Source organism: Ceratotherium simum, chromosome 3, assembly GCF_057802395.1.
Source record: "Ceratotherium simum simum isolate JZ-2026a chromosome 3, ASM5780239v1, whole genome shotgun sequence".
NCBI lineage: Eukaryota > Metazoa > Chordata > Mammalia > Perissodactyla > Rhinocerotidae > Ceratotherium > Ceratotherium simum.
The window spans coordinates 37732991-37760894 of NC_141902.1; the positions used below are offsets into that span (position 1 = coordinate 37732991).

The window sequence follows — 27904 nt, forward strand, 5'->3', positions numbered from 1 at the left end:
GCTGTGCCCTCCAGTTTGTCCAGTGGGGCTGAGGAGCCAGGTGGCTCAGTAAGTGTTCCTGGGACCCAGAGTTTAGGCACTTTAGCGGGGCGGGGGAGCAGCTGCCCTACTCCCAGGAAAGATGTGACCAGGGCGCGGAATCGAGGAAGGGGAAAATGGTTACTGCCACCACTGTAGGGACTGCGCTGCCCCGCTGGGGTGCCCTGCCCGGTGCCAGGTGGTTGAACCGAGGGCCGGCCGTCTGCAGGGACTGCGGCGGGCAGTGGGGGAGGTGCCTGACGGCTGGACTGGAGATGACGGAGCAGCCAGTCTGTCCCGGCTGTCAGTCTGGTCGTACGCTGTGGGGGAGGGGTGTGCGGCGTGTTTTCTCTCAGCCCTGGATGTTTTCCTCTCTGCATCTCCCTCTCTCTGCTCTCCTGCTCTGAGGCAGTTAACCCTTCCTGATGGGTCTGGAGGCGCCTGGGTAGGGAGAGCCCCTTGCCTGGAGGCAGGGAGGGGGTGATCCAGGAGATCTGATGGATCCATTCCTGTCTCCAGACCAAGGGGCAAACCCTTTTCAGTGGGGGATCTCTGGGCTGCTGGGTGTGCAGCAGTGAGGAAAGGTGATGGGCCCCAGGCATTGGCACAGCTGCCTTAGTGGAGTGGGGCGGGGGGTGGGGGCACCACTCAGGAAAGGTTAGAGGAGCTGAAGGAAGGAGGAAGAGATGGAGACCTTTCCAGGTGTGGAAGGGCTCTGGACTGGGAAGGAAGGAGGCCCAGGTGAAGGGGTCCCTGGAAATGGGGTCAAGGAGGAGAGGAGAGGCCGAAGGGTCCCTAGGGGGACAGGCAGGGGATGCAGCCCCTGGCGTCTTCTTTGCTGGCTTGTTGACCAGCTTTAACAAAGTAGATGGGGAACTGAGGTAGATCAGTGGGCTGGCATAGGAAGAACACCAAGTGCCTTTAGCCAGCCTGTGTCTCCGAATGGTCACACACTCAGAGCCTCCTGGGGCAAAGGAGACAGCCACCCACATAGGGGAGGCTCTGAGGGAAGAATTCCTCCAGCTGCCGGGCAGGCCAGGCAGTCTGGCTAGGCTGGGTAGTTTGGAATGGGCTCTCATGACCACTCTGCTTCCTCTCCAGTCAGTGTTGCCTTTTTCCCTCCCACCAGGGCCCCAAATAAAGACAGCTCTTCCCCCTACCCCATCCCAGGGCCACTAGATCTTCACTCCTGGATGCTGGGGAAAAGTCCAGCCCTCCAGCCTCACCCTGCAACCACTTCCTAGGCCCAGCACGGGCTTCCTGCCACTTGGGTCTCCTTCCCTGCGACTAGGTACATTTCTCTTCTGACCCTTTTGGCCTCAATCCCTGCCCATTCACATGGGCATGAAGCCAAGGTCAGCACAGGCTGGGCTGCTGACAGGAGCCTGTCCCCTCTTCTGCCTTGGCTCCAGGCTGCCAGGATGGCATGGCTCAGCTCCAGTGGTGCCTGCTGCTGTTACCCTCTATCACCAGGCTCTGATGAGGGGTGGGGGACATGAGCCCATGTGACAGAATGGGACAGGGAGAGAGAGCATTTCGTGAGGGGGAAGGTAGGGCTGGCCTGGTGGTGGTGGGGTACTGCTAGGAATCTTTGTCCTGGGAGGTTCAGGGAGGGGAGAAATCTTTTAGTGTCCTACTTGTATAGATTTGGGGATTTTGCTTTCCCTAAGGGTGGGAGGTGGGAGAAGTAAGGGGCACTTGTCCTAGGAGAACTTGGTCCTTTGAGAAGTTTCTAAGCCACAGTCTTAGCTTTTAGCTTCTATTCATACACTTCCCCTACTGGGTGGCCCCCTCCTTTAAATGTGTCCCCCACACAGCTAAGACTGTCTGGGCCCCCTTGACAGCTCTAGTGGCAGATGGGGAATGGTCTTTTAGGGTTTTATTTCCCAGCCATGGGGGCTAGCAGCACTGTTGTCTTAAAGGCTGCCTTCCTGAGTGCTGGAGTCTCAGGTCTAGGAAGGGCTAGGCAGCGTGTGTGGTGCAGCAGGAGCCCCTCAGCCACACTCCAAGGCTGGGTTTCTCCTCTAGTACCCAGGCAGCCCCAGCACTCGGGGGTGCTTCTCTCTGGGGGTGCTTCTCTCCACCAAGGCTTAGCTCGGCCCAGCCCCTCCCTAGGCTGCTCCCAGCGCTCTGGTGACTTGACACTACCCTCGTCGCTGCTGCTCCTTTTACCTCCCAAAGCACCCCTCCCCCGCCTGAATTGGGAATGAGGCTTTGTTCTGGGCTGGACTCAGCATTTCTCAAGAACCTACTACGTGCACAGCCAGTGCTTACCAAAGAGAAGCCCTATGCCGGGTCTGGCAACACAAGGTGCCCAAGACACAGCCCCTTCCCACACCTCAGAGGGACCTCCCACACCTCCGTGTGACCTCAGCCTGCTGTGCCCACCCACCCTGCTGACCCCGCGAGCGTGCTCGGGCTTGGAAAGGCACGTCTGTGGGTGTGAGACGGAGCCACAGCATTCGGTGACTAGGGGCAAGTCAGGTAAGTGTCCACGCTTGGTCCCATCCTCGCTTGGGGACGCGAGGGAGGGAGTCCAGCCGGGGCTGTCAGGCTGCCCGCCCCCTCTCCCCTCCCCCAAAGAGCTCTGATGTTCCCCGCGGTAGTGGAAGAGGGTGTGTGGGTGTCAAGGACTCACAGACCAGGCTCTGCTGTCAGCTGGAAATGGATGAGGGTTCCACACTCTGCTTCTGGGAAGGGTGAATTAGGAGCTGGAGTAGGGGGCGGTAGGTGAAGGGGAGAAAGAGGAAAAAGAGATGCGGGTGAGGGGTTACCGAGCCAGGACCGACCTTGCTTGAAAGGAAAGGAGACGTGGCAGGCAGGGAAGTCGGAAAGATGAGGCAAGGGCGGGAGGGGCTTCTCAGCAGTCGGGGCCCTTTCGCTGGAGTCTGGGGCCCTTTCTGCAGGAAAGGGGGGTTGTCCTCGCTTGATTTTCGGCTAGTCTTTCCGAAGCTGTGCCCTGGGGGCAGCAGCCGCTGGCGAGGGTGGAGTGTTCCTCGGCCTGCAATTTTCTCCAGTGGGTGGTGGGGAAGAGAAGGGAGAAGAGGGATGTAGAGGGGTGACGGCCAGGGCGGGGGCGAGATAAGATTTCCAGGGGGGGTAGCAGCTGGGGGATTGGGGCTCCAGGGTCAGGTCACTATGGGATACCGGCTCAGGCTCGGTAGACGAAGAGAAAAATCCAAGAAGCCGGCAAAGAAAACCAACCCCCACCACCACCCTTGGCACCGTACCCCTCCCCCCAGGCCCCACCACTCCCCGCACCGCCTCCCCCGGCCGCCTCGTGCTGCCCCCTGCGTTGGGACGACCGACCCACGATTCTGATTGGTCGGAGACCGGGAGGGGGAGCCAAGGGCCGGATTGGCTGGCGAGGCCAGCGCAGGGCGGGGCGGCTGATTGGTGGAGCTGGCCGAGGGGCGCGCCGCTGATTGGCTGTGGACGAGGAAGCAGGAAGGAGGGCGGTGGAGGCTCCGCTCTCGGGGAGTTTGTGGGGGAACCGCGAGCGGCGTAGCGGATCCCGGAGCCCGGCCCCCGCCGCCCGCCCGTCCGGCTGCCTGCCCCGCCCGTCCGGCCCCCGCCGTCCGCCCGCCCGGGCCAGGCGCGCCCGCCCCCCCGACGGCCCCGCCCGGCCGCGGCCCCCGCTCCGCCCGCCCGGCCCCGGCCCCCAGGAGGAGGCGCTGACGCAGCAGCGTGGAGCCCGGGAATTGAGCGCCCCCGGGGGGTTCCAGCCGCCGGATTCCAGCCCGGCCGGGGCCTGCGGGCGCCCAGAGCTGCGCCGTCCGCGCCGCCGTCCGGGTGAGCTAGGGGCCGGGGTCGAGGAGGGAGGAAGAGGCGAGCAGGCGAGAGGGAGCGAGCAAGCCAGCGAGGCAGACGAGCGAAGGGGAGAGGACCGGCAGCCCGTCAGCGCGCCCCACCGAGCGCGCCGCGTCGCCGCCCCCGCCAGCCCGGGAAGGGACGGACGGACGGACGACGCGAAGCAGGTGCGGCCGCCCGCTCGCGGCGCTTCCCTCCCCCGGGTCCGGCGCCACGGTCCCGCCATCGGGGAGCGCAGCGCGCCTCGAGGTGACAGCCCCCCGGGGCCGCTCGCTTCGCAGGCCGGGGGCGGGGTGGGTGGCGGCCGCAGGGTGGCAGCTCGGCCGGGAGGCGGCGGCGCGGGCGTCCCGGGCCTCGGAGGGCGGGAGGACGCCGGTCGTTTCCTCGCCGCGGCGGAGCCGGCTCGCCTCCGAGTGCGCGGGCGGCGAGGCCCCTGCCCCCCCCGTTGCGCCCCCTCCCCCTTCGCGGTCCCCGAGGCAAGAGGCCGCGGCCGGGGGCGGCGCCGCGGGATCGCCCGCTCAGGGTGGGGGGCGCCCTCCCGCGCTGGGAGCTGGCCGGTTATTACTGGATGGGGGGCAGAGGATGGGGACCGCGCCGGGGCGGGGGGGTAGTGTAGACCGGACCTGATCGGGCGGGGAGGAAGGGAGGCGCCGAAGACGGAAGGGAACCGGTTCGAGTAGCGAGTGTGGGCCGCGGGAGGCCCGGCGGGGACCGTGCGGAGCGGCGGGCGAGTCCGAGGTGGGGCGGGGGGATCGAAGTTGTCAGACCGCCTCCAAGTGACAGCGGGACCCTGTGCTCGCGGCCCGGCCTGGTCCTGCCCAGCCCGCCTCGCCGCCTCTCCTCCGGGGCGGGGGGCCGGGTCAGGTCGGGCCCGAGGGGCCCGCTCGGCGGTGAAGCGCCGGACAAAGGCGGCGCCGGAGCGGGCGCAGGTGGTGGCGTCGGGGAGGGGAGCGGGTCCGAGCCACCCACCCCGAGGGGCGGGCGACAGGGCCGGACTCTGCCCCGGGGATTGCGGGGGCCGGGGCGCCCGCCGGGAGGAGCTGCGGCACTGGCTCACCGCTCCAGCCGCGGATCGCCTCGCGGTTCTGGGAAGAGAGGGGTCGACCTGGCCAGGGCAGAGGGGCAGAGGTGGGGGTGTGCACACGCTGGGCCTGGCCGGTGGTGATCGGGTTGCTGGAGTCACCGAGACGACAGTGCAGTGAGCCACTCTGGAGTCAGCCAGGAATGAGGGGTTTCAGCAAGCAGAGGCTGCCCACGGGCAGGGGTTTAATCCCACGTAGGACATCTCCTAGTCGACATGTCAACAGTCTTAAGAGGGCAGGACACCAGTTGGATTGGGGACTAGGAGACAAACCCAGATGTGCTACGGCAATGCGTCCACAAGTGCCTTCAGCACTTTTCTTTAGCCAAAGGAGATACCCACATAGGGAAATGAGAAGCTGAGTTTATAAATGCAGGCAGGCATTTAATGACTAAATAAAAAAGGTTTCCAGTCCTTTTTCCTTTGTGCCGCTTGAGACTTGCCTCCCCAGTCTCTCCACCTCTGTGTTTTCTGAAAAAAGGAGAAAAGTGCCCTAGAGGCACCACATGTCCTGGAGGGACACCACTGTCCTTGGCCTGCTGGAGGGCACTTGGAAACCACTGGCTTAAGCTATGAGTGCCTCTAACCCCACCAGTGACCAGCTCTAAACTGGTTGCTGTTTTCCCATTTGTAAAAACCCACTTAGAGGTACCGTGCCCCTTAATGTGACCTCATACTTAATGGAAAAGTTGGGATCACAAAGACAGGGAGGCTCAGGCTGTTCAGAATGTGGTCTTTTGCTGAGAATCTGAGTTCGAATCCCACCCCACATAGGTGTTGGTTACTAGGTGCTCCCAGCTGTGGTTGGCTCTAACCCTGCCCTGGGAAAGCTGCCTATCAGCCTTGCTTAGTACAGACACGGAGTTAATTCATGGCCACCCTCTATCCCCTCCCCAGGAGGGTCTAGACCCTAGGCTGGGTGGAGTTGAGCCTTGTGGGAAAGGGAGGTATTACCTCATGCAGGAGACTGAAGTTTGTTCTGAGAGAATTTAATTGTATGTCTAAGATCCAGAGAATGGTGAAGAATCTTAAGGCCTTCATGCCTTCACTGGGGCTACACAGTACGTGATTTCTTTTGGTGGCAATCAGAAGGGGGTGACCTGGTCTGGCCGCTGGAATATATAAAGGGGAATTGCCAAAACATTTTTCTCTTTGACAAGCTCTTACCGGGCAGGAGACTCAAGTCAGTCAAAGAGATGTCTGGGAGGATTTGCTCTGGAGACTTTAGCCAGTGAAGAGCTTCTTTCTTTTTTATGTCTCCCTACTTTTCTTTCTTTCTGTTGCTCTGCTGTCCCCATGTCAGCCCTGTGTTGTTGTCATGGCCTTTCTTTCCCTCCGGCTTCCTCTGGTGCTTCTGATCCAGTCTGTACACAGCTGCTAGATCATTCTTCCTAAAGCACTCCTCCCCCGGTGTCACTCCCCTATCCCCAGACTTGCAGTGGCTCCCCTTGTCCTGCAGTCTGACCCTAGACAGTGTCCCCTGAGGCTCTCCCTTAGCTGTGCCATGCACATTTGTCTCCCTGCGTCTTTGCTTCTGCTGCTTTCCCCAGTTGTCCCCAGTGAGGAGCCCCTTGCCTTCCTCTCCTCCCGCCTGAACCTCCTCATCCTTCATCTCACTGTCACTTAGGACACCAGGCCAATAATGCTTGCCTCTGCGACTGTGACACTAGAATTTATAACATGGTGTGTTTTTGAGTGGTTTTGTAGGTTGGAAGTTTCTTAAGTACAGGGACAGTATGAGTGTTAAAGCTTTGTGTGTGTGTGTGTCTGTGTGTGTGTGAGAGAAAGACTATTCCAGGATTTCTGGTATAGTGCAGTGCACATTGTTTTTGTTGAATGAATAAATGCAGTTGGCTGCTTGGTTGGGTGGGAACAGAGGGGAAACATTCCCTTCTGCTTCTCCAGAAATGCTCAGTATGGAGTCCTTGGTGGTTTCCAACCTTTTCTGTCAATGGCATAAAGATAGAGCATGTTTCGGGTGCTTTAGCATGGGGGACAAATGAAATTTAGTGTTGTTTGTGATATTCCGGCTGGTGAAGAGTCTGTCCTGTGGATTGCTCACATGATACCCTATAGACATGAGTTGGAAAAGGGCTGTAATCCTGTTTTGCTCCTACCCTAGCAGGCCATTCTCTTCACCCGGCTTTGCTGCTCTTATGCAATTTTCCTTGTTGTCCATGCTAAATGAATCCATATGTTTTATCTCTTCTCAATCCTGGGTGTAAATGAGGGAGAAAACACGGTTCTGAGAACAGAAAAGAAAAGGATTGCTGGGTCTTGCCTGTGGACGGGACTTTTGGGACTAGTGTTGGAAGAGGTGTTTATAGGGGCATCGCTGACATGGGAGGCACGATCAGCCCCACACTGGACCCGTCAGAAAGGAAAGCTATGATCCCAGCTTTCTCGGAACTTGCGTTTTTGTTTACCATCAGCCCTGGACCATGAGGGAAATGGGAGAGAGGACTGGTGACTGGTTTGAGTCTAGATGGTGAAAAAATAAATTCTGCATCCATCCCCTTTCCCCCAAACCTCCCTTTTGTGCCCCAGTTTGATGATTAATGGACTAGCATTTCCCTTCCAAGCGGAAAGGCCACCCCTCATAGTTGCCATGGCAATGCAGACCGCTCCCTGTCAATTAAAAAAAAAATCCCTACTACTTCTGTCCTCCTTGCTTCTGCTCTAGCAGGAGACAAGCTACCTCAGAACGCATCTCCTGGGCTCTGTCAGCTGCCCAGGCTGTTTTTTGCTGTGTGTCCTAGAACACAGTCCTTCCTCTCTTTCGGAGGTGTGCCCGAGTTTCTTTACCCTGAGCAAATTGTGCCCTTCTTGGATCCAGCAGCCCCTGGACACACTTCTATGAAAAAGCAGAGAAAATTACTGTTTTTTTATTCATCCGCAATGCAAATCAAAAACCAGAAAGAGCCCTCTTCTATCTTTTCCTTTTGGGTTAAAAAAAAAAAAAATTCCTTTCCACACCTTCTCTGGTGTGCAGAGATATAAGTTGGGAAGGATTTTGACATCCCATAAAGGAAGTTTCAGTAAACCTGGAAAGAATTCAACCTCCCAACATACATACTTCACATTGGAGTTCTATGGGGATTTTTAATTTATTTATTTTCATTCTTCCCCGCCTCTCTGTCCCAGCCTTCAGGACGACTTGTGTGTTTTCATTTTATCTGTTCTTATTCCTCTTGGCCTTGCTCCGGCAACATCTGGCCTCAGCGCCCTGTCGCAAGGTGAGTCATTAAAGAGAAGGAAAAAAATCTTAAGGGAAAAAAGTCTCTGGAGTTGAGAAGTAGCCTGTGTTGAACTAAGGCTGCCAGCCGAAGCTGCTGGGTTTATGGAGCATTATAGGAACAGCCCCAACATTAAAGGGCCTCCTTTTTATGAATGGGTTGTGAAGAATGTAAATAAAGCAGCATCTCTCAATGGGGAAGCATTTTACATAAGCAGTACTACCCCGGCCCAAGTATTTATGGGAATTTGCTAGCACAGTCTGGCAAGACTCACTTCCTTTGTGAACTTGCCATTGTGCTGGGGACTTTGGAGGGACAACGAGAGTATGCTTCTATACTGAGGGCAGCGCCAGCTCTCCTGTTCTGCGGGTCCCTGGCCTTGACTTGGTGGGCCAGCTCATGGCTAGAAGTGCCTGTTAACCCTAAAAAGACAGAAAATAACAGACCATAGAGAAGAGCTCGCGGTGATTGGAAGCATAGACTCCTCTTGCCTGGAATCCTGGGATCCTGCAGCTCCTCACCCTGTGGGCTGCTTCGACCTCCGCAGGACAGGGGACACGGAGGTCCTGGGTGATGAAATCCTGCCTGGTTTTATGGGAGGCACCTAACTGGAGTAAAATGGACTGGTTTGAATTTCAGCTCCTTTATGTTTTTCCTGCCCACCTCCTGGTACCGCCACTAATGAGCAGTAAACCAGCTAACAGGGAGGAGGAGGAAGAGCAGCCGTGGCCGCGAGGCTGCAGACGGGCTGCTCAGAGCCAGAGGGCCCGACAAGCGCCCTCGGCCCCACTGAGCTGGCTTTGCAGCACTGCTGAGCACCAGCCGGCCCTGGGGTTCCGTGAAGGGGTAGATGCCCTGCCCCAGGCTACTTGGTCTAGAAGCTGGGGACCAGAGGACTGTGGGTTTGATGAGCAGGCCTCAGGGCGAAGTCACATCCAGGACTCTGTGTTGTGTCCTGGGAAGGATTTTCATCCAGATTCCGTTTTTCCCAGTGGGAAACACCTGCAAGGATGGTTGGTTATTCACCTGACTCAGCATCCCACACAAGAAAAATAAAAAATAACATTGTCCTTGAGATCCTCTGCAGGCCCAATCCACCAGGAATAAAAGAATGGGTTTGTCTTTCAACATCTCTGAGATTTGAAATGGGAACTTTTTTCCAAGGCACCATGACCAAGTTACCTGAATGAAAAAATGACAGGTGACTCTTCTTAGTTAACAGGATCAATGCCAGGCAAGATCTTGGGGTTGACGTCCTTTTTTCTCCATCAGTTTCTTTTCTAGTGAATTTAGGGGAGCGAGGTACCTTGACTCCCTGTCCTTGGTTAAGGGGATGGGACGTGATGTGTTTGCCTTTTGTGACCCCAGGATCTCACCTGGAGTGGTATTGACTGCTCCTATGTCTGTGTCATCTCCAGTGCCTGTTGGGTCCCCTGCCCTTCTTGGCTGCAGCTGTTTCAGCTTCCTGCCTGCAGAGGAGAGCGGTGGCCCACATTTAGGTCCTGCTCCAACCCCAGCTACCTGTCTAAAATGTTTGGGGAAAATTCAGTTTATTAGTCACATTCTCATCTGGCCAGGTGGTTTAGAGATGAATTATTAGTTTTTAGAGGATCTTTGTAGAAATCATAAGAAAGGTATTAGGGTGCTGGTTGATGCCAGGATATCTTGACAAGTATGCCAGAAGGAAAGGTGGAGTCACATTTCCATTATAGTCAGGGTTGGCAGGCCCTCCTCAGATGTGAGGGGTGTCCCCTGCTGTATGCCTGGAGGGGTTCACGCAGTTTGAACAGAATGTAGAAAAGAATTCTAAAATGGACGAAATGACTATAAGAAATGATCTTAAGAGAAAATCAAAAGGACTTGGTCCTATTCAGCCCAAAGAGAGGTAGCCAAAGGGCAGTTGATAATGTTTCGAATATTAAGATGGCTGTTTGGTGTGTGATGACCAAATTTCAGTAGTCATTGCAGGTCGGGCTGGAGGTGATTCGAGAGATATAGTAAGATGCGTCGGGGCAATCCATAGACTTCTTTTCTGGATTTACTGTAAAACCAAGACAATATATCTTTGAACCCCTTATGCCTTTCTAGGATATAAAATGGGTTTGTTTCCAAAGTGCATGTAAGAGTTAATTGGGAACATTAAGCAGATTTTCTGTAGAAACACTTTGTAAAATTATGTGTATGTTCCCTGGGCAGCCCACAGACGCCATTTAATTGGCGTACGTCTTCAATTCCTTTGTGGTGAAAAATCAGGAAAAACTAATAATGTGTTAATGCCAATAATTAAAACAACACTGAAAAACAAAATTGAATGTGCAAGTGTATCCCTGATGTGGGTCTGTGACCCAGCAGCTGTCCTGTGTTGGCGTGGGGGTGTGGGCTTTGGGACTGACGCCAGACGCCCGGCCTCAACCCTGGATGGTGCGGGAGTGTGGGCAATGGAGTGTCTGTTACCTCTATGTTCCTCTGTTTTCTCCTCGTTTGGATGAGATAACAGCTACTGCGTGGGGTGGTTGTGAGGATAAATGAGAGTGAATGTAATGTGCTTCGAGTGGTGCTGGGCACATAGTGAGTGCTTGACAAACATTAGCCATCCTGTTAGACTAGAAACCTCTGTGGTGAATCAAGCATTCCTGACCCTGCACACTTAGGGGATTTGGAGACTAATAATGCTAACTCTGGTTCTCCTCTACAGAGTTCACCTATTTAATATATGTGACATTCTTTGTCTTGATAGAAGAACCACCCTTGCTCACTTAATGGTTTGGAGGAAGGAGTAGAATGAGAGGAGTATTTTCCTGAGATAGCTGGGCAAGTTGGGGGAGAGAGAAGAAAGAGGATGGTAGTGAAAGAGGATTGTGCTATGTAAATATGGGAGATTTCCTGAAGTAGCCCTCTTGAACTTGGATTACATTGAAGAGGCAGGGTGGACTCCCGGGATGGGTGAGAGTGTGGGGTCACAGTTTCTTGTCCAGGGCTCCAAGTGGTGCTGTCAGTCTAGGGTAGAAATGTTAAATGGGGTGGGGTGGGATGGTGGGCAGCCAGATCTTTATTCATTCAGCAAGCTCTTATTAAGCCCTGTGGATGGGATTTAGTGATAAGGAAGGGAGAGCCCACCTGTCCCCATAGACCTTGCATCCTCATGGAGGGGTGGCACTAGTCAGTTAATCAGTTAGGTGTGAGATATGCAGGTTGGGTGCCCACAGCTCTAGTAGGGTCTGCCTTGCGGTTCTGCTCCTGCTGGCGCAGTGTTGGGAAGGCCTGGTCTTGGGTCTCGTTCCTCATGGCTGGCTCATTCAGGAGGTTAGCGCTCTGCTGGGGAGGCCAAGGGCAGAGCTTCCATCTTGACCTGGCTGGCCAGTCTCTTCTGTTCAGGACAAAAGATAGCACCTCAGTCTTGGCAGGCCATCTTAGAGATCTGAGTTGTTGGTTCCTGGAGTGTCCTGGTGGTTGAACAACACAATACATACCCTTTGCCATTCCTGGGCAAGTGCCCAGAGCAGGCTGGTGAGCTGTTGTGTATTTGAAGAATGATGCATTTGTAGCACAAGCTTTTCTCCTGGTTTTGCTGAGGCCCTGGTGCTGAGATTTGGGGTGCCCCTGTCCCTATTCCTGTTTTATGTCTCCTGTGCTGTTAACTACCCAGAGCAAATGGGTCCTGCTCCAGGAGTAGATTTGCTTCTGGCTCAGCCTGGGCACTGTGGAGCCTGGCTGGGAGGGTCCAAGGGAGCCTTAGTCCCGAGCTCCCTTGTCCCCCAGCCTGGAGTAATCCTGCGTGGAGCCAGAAGGGGTGAGTGTGGGAAAAGTTGCGTTTATCTCCTGCCTCGAGACTTCAGCTTTTGTCTGTTGCCTGTTCCTGCATCCAAATGATTGTGAAGTGAATTTCTCTGAGTGCAGCCCACCACTCCCTTCGGGGCTTTTCTTCCCTCAGTACACCTGGTGTGAAGTCAGCTCTCAGTAAGGATCTGAAGTCTAGCTCCAGTGTGCCCTCTGTGAAGCTGCCTTGGAGCCGGAGCTCTGTCCACCGAGCTCTCCATCACAGCCCTTGTCACACTGTCTTGTCCTATCTTCCTGCCAGCCCAAGCTCCAATTTCTTAGTCTTTTTTGCATTTTTCTTCAGCATTTAGCCTAATACTTGACATGTAAGGGGAAAGAATGAGCTCATATTGAGCACCTCTTGTATACCAGGCACTCTGCTAGGCACTTGACACACTTTCTTATTTAACTTGATCCTCATAACAACCTTGCTGTGTAGATAAGGAAACGAAAGCTCAGAAAAGTTCAGACCATTGACCAGGCCCACTTACGATTAGCAGCAGCACGAAGTGGCTTCCAGCTCTATGTGGATCTTGCCTCTGCTGTGTTGAGCCATGGCGAGGGGCCAGCAAATGCTGGCTGAATGAGCAAAGGTCACAAGAGGTGCCGGGTGCCTGGGAATGAGCAGCGGGTGCCCTGACTTAGCTGGAGTGACACCTGCAGATACAGGTCTACCTCGTGCACACAGGAGCTGTGCACTGGGAAGAAGCTAGGGAAAGGGAGATCGCCTAAAGTAGGGACATGTACCTCTAAAGAAACCTTCTAAGGACTAGTTTTGTATTGCACTTGATTACCTTCTGATTCGTCAGGTTAGAGTTTCTTAAAGCAGAGCACGGTGGTATGACTAACGATGCTCCCTGCCCACTGTCCTAGCTCAGGGGTCCATGTGTGTATATCGACTTCTAGATCCAAGAGGTAACTTGTCTCACTCAGCCCCCTACCTGTAGGAAGGGCCTTAAGACTAAGGCACTGGTGGCCGGCCCCGTGGCTTAGCGGTTAAGTGCGTGTGCTCCGCTACTGGCGGCCCGGGTTCGGATCCAGACACGCACTGACGCACCGCTTGTCTGGCCATGCTGAGGTGGCGTCCCACATACAGCAACTAGAAGGATGTGCAACTATGACATACAACTATGTACTGGGCCTTTGGGGAGAAAAAGGGAAGAAAAAAAGAACAGGAGGAGGATTGGCAATAGATGTTAGCTCAGGGCCAGTCTTCCTCAGCAAAGAGGAGGATTGGCATGGATGTTAGCTCAGGGCTGATCTTCCTCACAAAAAAAAAAAAAAAGAAAAAAAAAAGACTAAGGCACTGGCAGTTTCCATTGGGAAAGGGATTCCAACAACTCTACTGTTACTATATTTCTGTTCTTTATTGGGATTCTACTATAAAATGGGGAGTCCACTTTATAGTCTGAGTTAAAACTCTTCCTTCCCTCTGAGATTTGTGTTTCTTTACAGTTACAAGAGGTGGGATGTCTGGCTTTGTGTCTGGAGCCAGAAGTAAGTGGAGGTTCTGGACACTTGTGTGCAGCTCTGGGCCTGTGTGTCTGGGCTAAGATGGTCAGAGTGGACAGGAGTAGCCAAAAGTGGGGCCTGGCTGGTGCATCAAACCCTATGTGGGGTGGGTGTGGACTTTGCCTGCACCTCTTTGAGCTCCTGGGAACCCCCAGTGTGAAGTGTGAGAAGCAGGTGGTCTGAGAGGCCATAGATAGGCTTGGTGCCTCCAGGGGGCAGGCCCACCTCCCCAGATGGCCGCCAGACCGGAGGGCAGTCCATGAAACAGGCTGTGTCCAGACAGGTCAGGCCAGTTCCCTTTGGTTGGGCGTCGTGCTTCCTGCCCAGGTGTTCGTAGGATCCTAGCCTAACTGCAAAGTGCATCAAGTGCCCACAGCAAATGAGGCTGCGTGGGCACCAGGAGGTGGGGCCGGTGGCCCAGGCCACTCCTCTCTCTTCAGAGGCAGCGCCCCAGGGCATGAGCTCCATGCTGCCGGAGAACTCTGCTCCATGGGTGCCCGCACTGAAGCAGCAATCAGGTGGCGGCAGCAGGCAGAACTCACACCCTCTGACCCCATCCCCTGGGCCTTTAGCATCTGAGGATCTCGCCTTTCACCATCAAGTTGAATGTTTCTCAGAGGCACGGAGCTGTCGTTCAGAGTCTGTTGGGATACAGTTTCTGCCCCTGTCCTCTCGCTGTGTTGTAAACTGAACTCTCCACAATTCATCCCACACTGGGAACTGCATGGGAAAGGAGCAGCGTCGCCATCTTTCCCTGGGGTTGACACTTGGGTGTTTTGGTGGACTAGTAGCAGAGCATAGTTCAGGTGCAGGTTGGGTTTTCAGATTTCTCACAGTGAAAGCTGGTTTCTCAGCTACTATGGGCTCCTGCTGTGGGGAAAGGCCCAGGCTGAGGGTGGCAGGCTGCCCTCCTCTGCCTGTGCTTCTGGAAGAGGGGAGGGATGTTGGCCTGCCTGGTTCCTACCCTGCTGGGCTCCTGCACAGTGACTCTGTCGTCCTTACCACCACTCTTCAGTAAGGTTCATTTTGATGCATCTGTTTGAGATGAGGAATCTGAAGTTCAGAGAAGTTAAGTAAGTTGCTCATGAGGGGCAGAGCTGGCATTTAAATCCAGGTCTGCCTGACTCAGAGCTTGGTGCTTTCCACTTTACCAGCTCTTGGGGATTCAAGAGATCCCAGCTGCGTCTTTACCTGGCTTTATCATAAGAATTTCAGCAGCTTCACCTCTGTTTTTCCGTGAAGTAACATCAACTGAATTGAAAGGAACAGGAGCCTGCCTTTGAGCCCTTGCTGCTTTTCTTCTCTCATAGAAGATTCAGGAAACTCAGTGCTCATGAAAAAGTATTATTCCTTTGGGGGAGGGGGAGGTTATTCCAAGAGAGATTGCGGAGGAGGGCGGTGCTTAACTCAGGGCCACTGTGGCTTTAGGTGTAATTGGGAGGTGGCTTGGGTCAGGGCCCTTCCTGGCCCTCACCCAGGTGACCACCTGGTCTGCCGTTACCTAAGACCCCCCTGAATACTCCCCTCCCATTAATAATAAACCAAAAAGCCTGAAAAGCAAAATTTAAAGTGCAGTGGGTCAGAGAGGTTTCAGGAAGGACAGTGGCAGAGTCCTGGGTCCTGAACCCCTAAGAATGGGGGTGGAGGGGTGGCCTAGAGCTGGGTAAGTAAGAGGGGAGCCACAGTCAAGGCTGAAGACCACTTCCTGCCCCAGGGCAGCCTCTGCTTGTGGGAGACATCTGGGCTTGACCTACGTGTCCAGGCCCCCCCTCATTTTCGCCGTAGTGGTGCCCACAGTGCACACTCCTCCAGGCCTCTGACCCTCCCTTGCACACATCTTGGGTGTGCTCCGCCCTTGCTGGGGCGGAGTTGGGTGGTAGTGGTGGTTCCCTGTGTGCTGCAGCTTGAGGGCAAAAGACAAGTTCTCCCTCCCTTTCTGCTTCTGTGGAGATGACTTCTCCCAGCCGTGGGCAGGCTTGGGGCAGCACTGAGGCCCAGACCCACCGTGACACTTCGGCTGGGCCTGGTCTCCCCCCTCGATTTTGAGACCCTGATGTGCCTGGACCCGAGATGGCCCGGTCTTGAGAGTACACTTGTGATTTGGGATTCAGCCTGTGGTTCTCTGGGTCTTTGGCTTTGGAGGCCCAACAGCCGGCCATTGTCCTTCATGGCAGCTGGCCGATTGCTGTTCAAAACTGGGGACTGTCAGACTGGTTTTCTTCAGTGAGAGCTTGCTTGACATGGTCTAGGTGAGCGATAATATGCCCTGGGGAGGCCCTCCTAGGAACCTTCTCCCGAGGGGTCTGAACTGCTTGTGCCTGGGAGGACAGGGCTTCCCAGAGAGGAGGAGGGTAGTGCTGAGAGAGAGTTCCTGGTTGAGCTAGTGTACAAGTGGGAGGGACAGGACAGCAGGAGGATTGGCAGAGCTGGAATGGGAACCAAGCCTACTGCTTTCCCCACGTCTTCTTTCCCCAAGTTGCTGGGCCACCCCCTGCAGGTGGGAGGGGCCCTGGCAGGCTGGAACCCCCCCCTCTACTGAGCCCCACCCCAGGGAAAAGCTGCACCCGAGGTTCTCACCCATCCAGCTTCAAAGCGTAACTCACACTTGCTCTCCTCAGATTGGGGTGCAGTGAGGCGGGCGGCAGAGACCCCAGCCTCTCCTCAGGATGAGTGACGGTGCTGCCTTAGGCACCACATGAAAGCCCGTTGTTGTTTTCAGTGTGCCTTCAGTGGCCTTGGGTGTTTTTAGTGGATGACAGGGGATTTGGCAGATTCAAGGGAGGCTAGCTGGAGGCTCTTAGGCTTGATTTGGAAATGTGACTTGCACCCTGTGATTTAGAGCCTTCCTGAGATGGTCGGCCCGTGGACAGTGGGTATCCTCAGGGACTGGAGGGCTGAATGGGAGGTGAAAGAGCAAGATTCTCTCCAGGGAACAAATTCCCAGGTTCTGAAGACAGGCTCCTGAACATGGAAGGTTCCCCTCTCAGCCTCTCCCTGCTTGGGACCTTTTGCATGTTGAGAGGACAAGACTGAGTAGAGGGCAAGTGTCCCAGAATCCTGGTACTGTCCACCCATGCAGCCAGTCCATGCACCAGGCTAGAAAGCACCTCCCTGTGCTCGCTCGCTCTTTCCCATCCTCCCCCTCCTTCCTCAGTACTTGGTGTCCGTGTCCTTAAAGGCCACAACCCAGGTGATCTCAGCCTCGGCCCCCGCCATTCCCAGGCCTGACTCCTCTGGTAACTTGGGCCTGTTGAGAGGCTTCGGCCCCTCTCAGCTTTGTGGTCTGTTCACTGTCCTCTGTCTCCAGGCCCTTTGGGGGTGGGGAAGAGTGGGCCGAGGCTTTCCTAGGAAATACAGATGGGCTTCTCCTTGCTGCCACCTCCGGCACAGGGTGCTCTGCATTTGAGAAAAGGGCCTGTGGGTTGTAAGCAACTGGGATGCTTTTGCGAGTGAAAGGAGGCATTGCTAATAAGCGTGCTGAGCAAACGGGTGGCTGGGCACCCTGATTAGAAGCAGGAAAGAGTCTTAGGGAGCCTAGCAGATGCTTGGGATTTTTTAGGAGCTCTCCCGTCTGTGCTTCAGGAATGAATGGATTTGCCTTGTGTGTGACTCTGTCTTGCCTGGGCCCTGGTCTCTGGGCAGTGGCAGGTCCCTGCATGTGGCCAGAGCAACGCCTGGCATACTGCCTCCCTTTTCCAGTTTTCCGAGTCCTTTCTCAGGGCCGAGAGGCACCCACGCTGCCCTCAGCCTGGTTTTCTGAGCAGCGTTTCTCAACTAGTGCAGCAAGTCTCAGGAGAGAAGGTACCGAGTGACCCCCGCCACTGGCCCAAAGCCACAGGAACTAGCTGGGCAGAGCTCAGGAGTCCCTGGGAGCCCAGTAGTGACTGCTCCCAGCTTCTTGGGTAGAGTGAGTGTGAAGAACAGCAGCAGTGGGGAAATTGAGCTGAAAACCTGGTCCTGCTGGGTGGGGAGGAGTCACAGGGTGCCCAGGAGGCCAGAGCCTTGTCGGGCACCTTACTTGGCAGTACCTTGCTTTGGGTTGGGGAGAAGGTAGGGAATAAAGAGCTCAGAAGTCTCTGACCACCACCACCGCCACCCCCGGTTCTTCGTTGCCTTGGTCCTGCCAGCTTCTAGTGCACAGCCATCTCTGGCCTCTCTCATTCAGGATGGGGCCCAGGCTGCCCCAGGAATGTTGGGGTGGTGGGAATGTTTGTCCTGCAAAGTTAGGGAGTGATGCCTGGTCATGGGCATTTTCTTTCAGGGGCTCTGGGCTTCCTGCGACTCCCCTGCTCCCCTCACCCCCCACCCCTGCCCGCCCGCTGTCTGGCACCTTACCTACCAGGAGGGAGACCTGAGGACTGACAAGGCAGCCCCCGTTTGTCAGTTTGTCCTCTGAGTTAGTTTTTCTTTTTGATACTTTCTTTTCCCAACTCTTTGTGGCTGGTGGGGGTTTAAAGCTGTACCACAGGCCTAGTGTGTGGTCTCTGGGTTTCCTACCCGGGAATGCTAGTCCCGCCCTTACCGACAGCCCTCCCCAGGCATTGCCACTGTTTGGGCTGCCCTTCCCTGGAATCGAACCAAGGTAGGTCTAGCTCCTAGGACTGGCTGAGACCTCCCCTGACCACGGGCTCCTCAAAACCAGGGCTCTACCCTTCAAGGGGCTTTTCCAGCAGGACCCAGGTTATGGCTGTCCTGCCATACTTGCCAGACAGGGTGTCCTCACAGGCTGGGCTTTGCCTCTTCCACTGCCCAGCAGGCAGGTTCTTTATCTCAGCTCCTCAGTGTCCACCTCCTTATCCTCTTGTGGCCAATCTCAGAAACCCCAAGATGGGGGAGAGAGTTAGTAATGCTTTTGAAGGAATAGATGGGCTCCCACCACCCAAGTCCCCATCCTGGTCTGGTGTCTTCAGAGCCTCCTCCTGCCCTGCAGGGAGTATCTAGTGGGAGAACAGGTAGAGAGAACAGAGAGCTTTGCCCCCAGCTCCTTCTGTCTTCTGACCCTGGGGTTCGCATTGCTCTGTTGGCTCTCCAAGGGCTTAGTTCAAAGAGGGACCCTTGGCTAAAACGAGAGTGGGGCAGCCAGTTCGTGCATGGCTGCTAATAGCCTGAGCCCACTAGACCTTTCCACTCTGGAAGCAGGGTCCTGGGGAAGTCCAGGCTAGAGATGGAGTGAGGGTAGGTCAGAATTACTGTGCAGAGGGGAATGCTGGATGGGCTGCAGTTGGGGAGAAAGCAGGTGGGGCAGGCCAGGGCAGCCTTCTCTCATGGCCTGCCTTCTGTTCTGCAGATCAGAGGGTGCTCCATGACACACACTCGGAGGAAGTCCCTTCCCATGCTGAGTTCGGGCCCCACTGGCCGCCAGGAGCCCCTGCAGATGGAAGACAGTAATATGGAGCAGGGGGTGGAGGATGTGGAGTCAGGCATGTCTGAGAGCCCAGGGCATCTCACAGGGCGCCGCAAGAACTACCCGCTGCGTAAGCGCCCATTAGTTCCTGAGAAGCCCAAGGCCTGCAAAGTGCTACTGACCCGCCTGGAGAATGTGGCCGGTCCACGGAGTGCAGATGAGGCTGATGAGCTGCCCCCTGACCTGCCCAAGCCCCCCAGCCCGGCCCCATCCAGTGAGGACACTGGCCTTGCCCAGCCCCGCAAGCGACGCCTGGCCTCCCTCAATGCCGAGGCCCTCAATAACCTGCTGCTGGAGCGGGAGGACACCAGTAGCCTGGCGGGCACCCGCCGTAGTCGAGGGGGAGACCCTCACCGCGGTCGGGACCGTGACCGGGCCACTGGGGGCTGGTCCTCCAAGAAGCGGCCCCGGCTGGAGGACCTCGGAGGAGGAAGTCGGGACCTGTCCCCAGAGCCAGCACTGGATGAAGGTGCCCGCCGAGATGGTGACCCAGCTCCCAAGAGACTGGCCAGCCTGAATGCAGCTGCCTTCCTAAAGCTGAGCCAGGAGCGGGAGCTGCCCCTGCGGCTGCCTCGTGCCCACCCAGAAGCTGATGGGCGTTCCACTGAGCCGCCAGCACTGAAGGCCCCGAGGCCAAAGTGGGCCAAGGTCAATGGCAAGAACTATGCCAAGGCCCGGCAGGGGGCTGGCTCTGGGGAGGCTGCAGGGCCACCCAGCTGGCAAGGACACCCCGAGGAGCCATGGCCATCTGCCACCCTTCGTGGGCCATCCAGCCAGCCACCTTACCAGCCCTTGAGCAAGGGTCTGGGGAGCCCCTTGGGGCTGCCCCCCCAACTGCCCCTGCTGATGGGTGGGCAGGCAGCCCTGAAGCCGGAGCCTGGGCGCCCAGGCGAGGAGTCACCTGCCCCCAAGCAGGAACTGCACCAGCCCTCTTTTCCCGCACCCCAGCTGTCCCCCCTGCCAATGCCTGGCAACCCCGCCGATTACAGCGGCCTGTGTGGCCGGCCTGAGCTCACTGCGCTAGGCAGCTTCTACCTGTATTGCAGCCAAGACGGGCTGCAATGTGGAGGCTACTCCCTCTGTCCCATGCTCCCTGAGGGCAAGCTGTCCCCAGTGACTGCACCTAACGAGGGGCTCCTCTTGGCCCCAAGCTCAGTGCCCGCGGGCACGCCTTTCCAGCACCCTCCCTGGGGCTCTCGCTACTGCTCCAGTGAGGACCCTGGAGTGAATGGCTACGGCATCTGTGAAATATTGCCCTCGTCTCTTACCCACATTGGCACTACCTGTGGCGGCTGCACCTACAAAATGCCTTTTGCAGCAGGTAAGTCTTCCTGGGAGTGGGATGTACGAGGAGTCTCAGAGCCCCAGTGTCCTAGGAGGGTGGGATTGTGGATCGGGGTGGGGCTCCTTGGGGTCTAGCTCTTGCATGGGAGTTAGGGGACTTTGAGAAGGGAGCACTCCCCTGGTTTTGTGCCCCAAGCCTAGGAGCATTCCCAGGAAAGGGGCCCATATTTAGTTCTTAGCATCCCTGCTCTGTCCCCGCTGTCTATGGAGATTTCTTAGCCTGGTAGTTAGGTGGCATTGTGGTGGTGGGAAGGGACAGGGAGGGCCTCTCCTCCCTCCTTGTTGGGATACCCATTCTTAGACTCTGAGTAGCAAGTTAGATATTGAAGTTAGGGATTTTGCCAAGTTGTTGCCATGTCCCTTCTGCCCTCTTCAAGGAAAGTTGGAATTCCTTACTTTCCAGAAGCCCAGACCATCTTTTGCATGCTGGCCAAGTTCAGCATTCATGGGTAAGGTGGTGGGTACCAGGCCCAGTCGATGGTGCCAGCTGCAATAGCATACAGGCCTTGAAAGAGAAGTAGTGCCCAAACTTAGCATCACCTTCCTAGGGGTGGACGAGGTGCGGACACTCTGAGGACAGACAAGCAGAGACCCTGGCACAGACAGGGTGCTGCTGGACCCTGTGGCTTTGGTGTCTGCCTTCCCGGCAAGACCCAGACACCTGAGAAGCTTATGCTGCAGCTTATGAGATACCCCTACAGTGATCTCTCTTCCCCCAGACTGGCAGGAGTGTCCTCACATGCCTCTCCAGGCCTCCTTGGCTCCTGGGTGGAAATGAAGTGACCACAGCCATCCTGGCTGGCAAGCCTGCCCTGCTGCTGGTGAAGCGAGGGGCCAGGCCTTCCCAGGGCTCTCTCCCCACCGACACCCGTTCTTGTGGGGGTCTATAAAACAGCTTTATAGACCAGTTGACTCTGGGCAGACTGGTTGTGTCAGGTTCTGGTGTGAGTTGGAGCTCTGAGAAGTGAAACCAGGCTTCTTTCTGGGCTTTTCCTTCTCTTTCATACCACTCTCCAAGTCTAGACACCTAACTTGTAGGACCCAAGACCCCTGCCCCCCTGCCCTGGGGCATTAGTAAGCACCACGTGCTGGGCACTGTTCTAAGCGCTTTACATGTAGGAGGCCACATAACATGTAATTGAGCACAGAGTCTGGAGCCAGACTGCCTGGAGTGAAAGCTTCTCCCCTACTTCCTTAGCTACGTGACCGTGGGACAAGCCAGTAACTGCTCTGTGTCTCACTTTCCTTAATTGTAAAATGGGGGTGATGGTTCCTACCACATAGGGTTGTTGTAAGGATGAGATAATACATTGATAAGAAAAACACATAGGACACAGTATATGATATTCACAACTATTTCTATTGCAAGGCACTGAGAGGTAAAGCGAGTTGCCGGAGGTCACACAGCTAGTAAGTGGCAGGCCTGGGATTCATATCCCAAGCTGTCTAACTCCCTGCTCCTGAGGACTGTGGAAATCTTAGAGAAGATTAAATCACAGCTAGAGACACTTCTTATTATTTCCCGTTCTTTCAGGCTAGAAGGGGAGATGGAGATGTCTGTGGACCAATCTCCAAGGTCAAGAAACACTCTTAGCCATTCACTCTGACAATCCACCTTAAAGGCTCTGGACCCCACCTGCCACCTCAGTGGCATTTGGGTTCACACGTAGAATTAAGACAGGAGCAGGCTCTGAGAGCAGAGGGGCCAGGGGATACTGCTTGTCCTTACCTGCCCTGACCCTCTCTCTCCTTTTCCCAGAAGGCTGCAGGTCCTTGGGCCAGCTGGAATTTCCTCTTCCGGAAGCCGGCCACCCTGCCTCACCTGCCCACCCCCTCCTGGGATGCCCTGTGCCCAGCGTGCCACCTGCAGCAGAGCCTGTCCCCCATCTTCAGACACCCACCTCAGAGCCCCAGACAGTAGCCCGTGCCTGCCCTCAGAGCGCCAAGCCTCCTAGCGGCTCCAAGTCAGGTCTGCGCACGGGCTCCAGCTGTAGGCACACTGCGAGGAGCAAGGCTGCCCGCAGGCCCAGCCACCCCAAGCAACCGCGTGTCCAGCGCCCACGCCCACGCCGCCGCCGCCGCCGCCGCACTAACGGCTGGGTGCCCGTTGGGGCTGCCTGTGAGAAGGCCGTCTATGTCTTGGTGAGTGCCAGCTCTTATCTGATGGGGACAAGGGAGGGTGGCAGTGGGGGACATAGGACCTGCAGTGAGGTGGGTCCCAGGAACCCCTGGCTCTAGCCACTCTGAGAGGTGACACGGGGCTCCAGCTCCCTTGTACTCCAGGACCCAGTCATGCTGGCCCAGCCTGCTCCCCCAGCCCCTACTGATCCTGGACCATGCGCCTTGGGGAGGTCAGAGGATGCAGTCAGTCACAGCTGGTGGCTGCCATCTCTGTCACTGACTCAGGGAAGCCATCTGAAGTGTCTTCACCTCTCATCCCTGCTCACGTGGTCCCTTCTATCCTGGATTATAAAGTGGAGGACTTTCCTGGAGGCTTTTTGGATAAGTACGTATAGGGGAAATTGGGATAGGCAGAGAAAATTAGTGGTATAGGAACATCTGGGATGATGAAAAGAATGTCGACTAAAATTGATTGAGCACTTCTTAGGTGCCAGAACTGAGCTAAGCACTTTGCATTATCCGCTTTCATCCTCACCACTACCCTGTGAGGTACGTACCCCGTTCCTATAATTATCCTCATTTCACAGATGAGGAAACTGAGGCTCAGTAATCGATTGAGTAATTTGCCCAAGGTGACGCCACTTACCATGGTGGTTTAAGGGTCAAACCCAGACTGTCCCATTAGGAAGCTTGAGGGACCTACCTGGTGCAGGGGGCTTGGATGAGAGAGCCGATTGTCGGGGGTGTGGTGGGCACAGTGCAGCCCCAGAAGCTTCGGGCCACTTTCCCACCCCTGTTCCCCTTTCTCATCCTTTCTCCAACCATGGGGATTCACCATCCTGCCCCCGAAAGCCAGGCTTAAGGAACAGGGGCCATCTGCAAACTGCTTTTGCAGTTTCCCATCCTCAGTGGTTTGACTGCCCTGAGGAAAGCGTAGAGAGGATGTCATCTGCTCCCTCCCTCCCTCCCTCCCCACTCTGAGTGTGGCCCCACAAGCCTGTTTGTGTCATTGGTTTGTTGCTCAGGATGAACCAGAACCAGCCATCCGAAAGAGCTACCAGGCGGTGGAGCGGCACGGAGAGACGATCCGAGTCCGGGACACTGTCCTCCTCAAGTCAGGCCCACGAAAGACATCCACACCTTATGTGGCCAAAATCTCTGCCCTCTGGGAGAACCCTGAATCAGGTAGCCCCTGCCTAGCGTTTGACCTGACACTGGTCTCCCCGTGTTCTTGGCACAGAGTCTGCCTTCCACTCGGCCAGCGTCTGTCAGCTTCTGAGAGCTGCAAAGGGCCTTGTGGCTTAAGTTGTATCCACTCATTAACCTTTCCAGCTACCAGGGCCTAGGCACCTGTCCCCCTCCCTCACCTATCAGTGCCTTTTCCCCCTTCTTCCTCCATGCTAACAGCATTCCAGGCCACTGAAGGCCAGGGGCAGGGGACTTGGGTGGCTGGAGCCTGCAGGATTGGCCTAGGCATTGAAGTTGGATGAGCCTCCAGGGCAGGCGGCCAGCCTGCCCGCCTGTCTAAGTAGCTCTGGGGTTGCCAGCTCAAGCCGTGACTGCTGCTCTTGTCCCCCCAGGAGAGCTGATGATGAGCCTCTTGTGGTATTACAGACCAGAGCACTTACAGGGAGGCCGCAGTCCCAGCATGCACGAGGTGAGCCACCGGGCAGATGGGGTGGAGAGGGCAGGGGTGGCAGAGGGAGAAGTTGTGGCACTAAGAACATGGCATGGGGAGGCAGCCATGGGCAGTCAAGTCCCTGGACTCGTCACCTTGGATGCCAGAGAACCTGGGGAAGGGCCTGGGTTTTAACCTCGTTCCCCAACACTGCCCCAATTCATGTTTCAATGGGAATAGTAACCTTTGTCTTTAAAGGGAGGCAGAGGGGCCGGCCCCATGGCTTGGCGGTTGAGTGTGCGCGCTCCGCTGCTGGCGGCCCGGGTTCGGATCCCGGGCGCACACCGACGCACCGCTTCTCCAGCCATGCTGAGGCCGCGTCCCACGTACAGCAACTGGAGGGATGTGCAACTATGACATGCAGCTATCTCCTGGGGCTTTGGGGGAAAAAAAGTAAATAAATGAAAATTATAAAGGGAGGCAGAAAGGGAGCTCTCGATAGCAGGGGGTGCCAGAATGGGAGCAAGTGGATATGTCCTCCTGGCGACAGGAAGCAGGAGGTGGAGCAGCACACCTAGCCACCTTTGATACTGTCTGCGGCATGAGAGGGAGGGGGAAAGACATCTCTTGACACCCCTAGGTGCTCTACCGAGCCGTGTGCCAGGAGAGGTGCCAGGAGAGGTAATGCCGTCTGGGTGTGGTCGCTCTACCCCAGGTCTGGGCTCCCTGTTACTTTTGTTTCCCTTGTTGGGACTTTTCATCTAACCAGAAGATGCACACCATTCTCCTCTCCATCTCTGGGTGGCAGGTGGGGGTCGGGAGGCTGATGACAGTCAGGGGTTGGAGCAGGCGCCTGGCTACTCCTGTGTAGGAGGGGACCTAGGAGGAATGCCTCAGGGTGCTAAGCAAGGAGCAGTTAGGCTGAAATTCCAGGGAAGCTCTTGGCTTTCTGGGCACTAGCTGGAGTTCTCTCAGGTCAGGAGGCCCAGCAGAGGGGTTAGTGTCTGCCGTGCTCCTGGAGTTGGGTTCTTCTAACCCTGGTAACCAACTCCTCCTCTCTCCCCTTGAGCCTTTGCAGAATGAAGTCTTTGCATCAAGACATCAGGATCAAAACAGCGTGGCCTGCATCGAGGAGAAGTGCTACGTGCTGACTTTCGCCGAGTACTGCAGGTAGGTGGTGCCCTGTGCCTCTGCTGGCCTCTCCCCTCAGGCTCCCCAGGGCTGTTTGGGGTCCGCCTGTGATCCCCAAGAGGATCTCACTAGGCCTGACCTCCCAGAACTTTGTTCCTCACAGCCTGTTTCCACCGTCTGATTTTTGTAGAAGAAAGAAGAACAGTTGTTCCCTCTCTGAGGCAGAGTTGAGGGGGTTACAGTACTCCTTTCAGAGACTGTCACGGAGAATTGGCAGGTTGTTGGGAGGGAGGCCCTGGCAGATTGATCCCCCAGTGACAGAGAAGATGGACTGGTAGTTGGCAGAGAGAGCACAGCCCCCAGGACAGGGATGGAAGCATCATCAGCCCTTGTAGGTGCGGGAGGGGATGTCCGAGCTCTCTGGGCAGGGTGGGGAAGGAATTGGTCTTCTGCAAAGGCGGCCGTGGTAAAGACAGCGAACGGTGTGTCACTGCAGATTCTGTGCCATGGCCAAGCGCCGAGGTGAGGGCCTCCCCAGCCGAAAGACAGCACTGGTGCCCCCCTCTGCAGACTACTCCACCCCGCCACACCGCACAGTGCCCGAGGACACGGACCCTGAGCTGGTGTTTCTTTGCCGCCATGTCTATGATTTCCGCCATGGCCGCATCCTCAAGAACCCCCAGTAGCCTCCTCAAGGCCATGCTGGGCTGCCCACGGCAAGTGGGGCTCGGGGCAGGGGGCACTGCTTGAAGCACAGCACTTGGTTAAGGGGCCACAGGGGCCTGAGGTTGCTGGCCTGTGGTTCTCTCGGGGGGAGGGCAGGGGCCCCTATGGGTTCTGGGCCCCATGGGAGGGAAGGGGAAGCCAGGTATAAGAAAAGCTTCAGAGCTTCTCAGCTTTGCCCAGGGTACCTCTCTGTGGTCTCCTGGGCGGAGACTCCTGAAGAAGCAGTCTTCCCTGGGGCTGGGCCAAGCCTGAGGGGCATGGGGCCCTGGAGGGTAGGGGAGGTCCTTCAGGAACCAGGCCCAACAGGCCCTTCTTTAGCCTCCCCTAGGCCCTTCGAGGGGGAGTGGGAGCCAGCTTTACCTCACCCACTGTGACCTGCTGCTTCCCCATTAGCCTGGGACCAGGCTCTCCCCGATTCTAGCACAGCTCCGAGCTCGTTCCTTTGAGGCAGAGAGAGCTAGAGTCTGGCTTCCAGAGCATTGACTTCCTCTTCCTGGACTTGGGGCCTTTCCCTGGCTTTCCTCCTTTGCCCCTGCAGTAGCCCCTGGTGCTGGGACAAGTTACCCGGCCCTCACAGTCCTGAGTGTGGCCCACTTGTGGGAGTCAGCTTCCTGTCCGCCTCCTGGTGAGGGCTGCCCAGCAGGTCTGGCTTCCCAGAAGTTAACTAATCAACATGGGGTTTGTCATGTCTGGGAGGGCAGAGGGGGTGGGGGCAGGGGGCAAGGAAAATTGCTACCTGATTTATTGAAGACTTTTCCTCTTGCCTTACACTTGGAGGTTCTAGGAAACCTCTTGCAGAACTTCATACATGACTCTTCAAGCCACACCCACCTGAAATCAAACCAAAGGAGTGCTGTGGCTCCCCTAGCCCTGCCACCCCTTCCCCTAGTCTTTTGTAGATTGCACTAATTTACATCCCAGCGCGAATCAACACTGTATCAGTCCACAGACCTGCTGAGCTGCAGCCACTCACTCTAGGAGCTAAGGACCTGCATTTTCAGTTTGTCCCTGTTGCCCAGGGGCCCTCTTCTCACCTCATGCTGCTCCCCAGAGTAGATTAGGAGGCTCAACCCAGTCCCCTGCTGTCCTTGCCAGGACTAGACCCTGGCCCTGGGGCTCTCTGTGAGGGAACTGGAGCAGCCTGGTTCTTTCCTATTTGTACCAAAGAGGAGCATAGTGGGGAGAGGGAGAGGAGCACAGCATGGCTTGGGCCTGGCACTGGAACCTGCTTGTGAGCACTTCCACAGGGCACACCCCTGGGGACAGAGGCCAAGGAGGGCAGCCCTGGGTCCTCCTCCCCTACGGAGAGGCAGACACAGACCCAACAGGCTGAGGAGGTGGCACTGGGTGAGGACAGGAGCTGGAGAGGGAGAGGTAGAAGCGAATCCTGAGGGCACTCCCAGCAACCCCCTGCCCTGTGCTGTCCCTGAGAAGACGGGCTGCTCCTGATTGGTCACTGGGGTTGGGGGAGGCCTAGAGGCTTCAGAGGCAAATTTACACGTGGGAAGCCCAATCTCAAACCCGAAGGGAAGGGACTTGGGTTCCTTTGTGTTGAATAAGCTGTTTAGAGGAAGGCATCATCGGTCCGGGAGAGCGGAGCAGTAAGAGAAGTTGGCAGAGTGGCTGTGGGGGCTGTGAGGAGCCAGCCTTGGAGCCTGCTCATTCCCAGGTGCTGAGTCCTTGCTGCCAAGGACCCCAGCCTCACCCAGCAGGAGAGGAGATCACGGCCCCTCCTCCCAGGAGGTGGGGTCTGCTGCCCAGAACTTAAATGCTTTTGAAATCTCTTAGATGTGGAACTATTTTTTCGAACCTGAAAATGCAGCTGGTAGAATTTCAGTGGAAGCATAATTCATGTAAAATATATTTTAGTTGATATTTTGTAAAATGCACTTTTTGTGTGTGTCGACCCTGGTTTCTCAGATCTGTATTTCAGTGTTTACAAGGGAGGGAGGACCTTTCTTCACCTCCCTTTTGACAGAGATTAGAAGTACTTCTTTAAGAAAAAAAATAAATTTGAGAAATTGTATTGATTTAGAAAAGGATCATTTCCTGTGTGTCCTGTCATCTTTTTGTGTGTGAGTGCAAGA

General features: G+C 56.1%; 1 protein-coding gene across 3 annotated transcripts; it reads left to right on the plus strand.

Moving 5' to 3' along the window:
- Positions 1–2191: 2191 nt before the first annotated feature.
- BAHD1 (bromo adjacent homology domain containing 1) lies at positions 2192–27864 on the plus strand. 3 transcript variants are annotated; one of them, XM_087425211.1, is made up of 8 exons: positions 2192–2502; positions 3002–3007; positions 18768–20198; positions 21981–22363; positions 23368–23527; positions 23923–23999; positions 25030–25130; positions 25588–27864. In XM_087425211.1, the coding sequence occupies exons 1-8, from the start codon at positions 2307–2309 to the stop codon at positions 25775–25777; spliced, it is 2544 nt and encodes an 847-aa protein (XP_087281337.1). In that variant the 5' UTR covers positions 2192–2306; the 3' UTR covers positions 25778–27864. The 3 variants fall into 3 exon arrangements, with proteins under 3 accessions (XP_087281337.1, XP_087281324.1, XP_087281330.1); XM_087425198.1 differs by lacking the exons at positions 2192–2502; positions 3002–3007 and adding an exon at positions 4668–8145 and having other exon boundaries at positions 18761–20198; XM_087425204.1 differs by lacking the exons at positions 2192–2502; positions 3002–3007 and adding an exon at positions 4668–8145 and having other exon boundaries at positions 18761–20198; positions 25039–25130.
- The last annotated feature ends 40 nt before the right edge of the window (positions 27865–27904 follow it).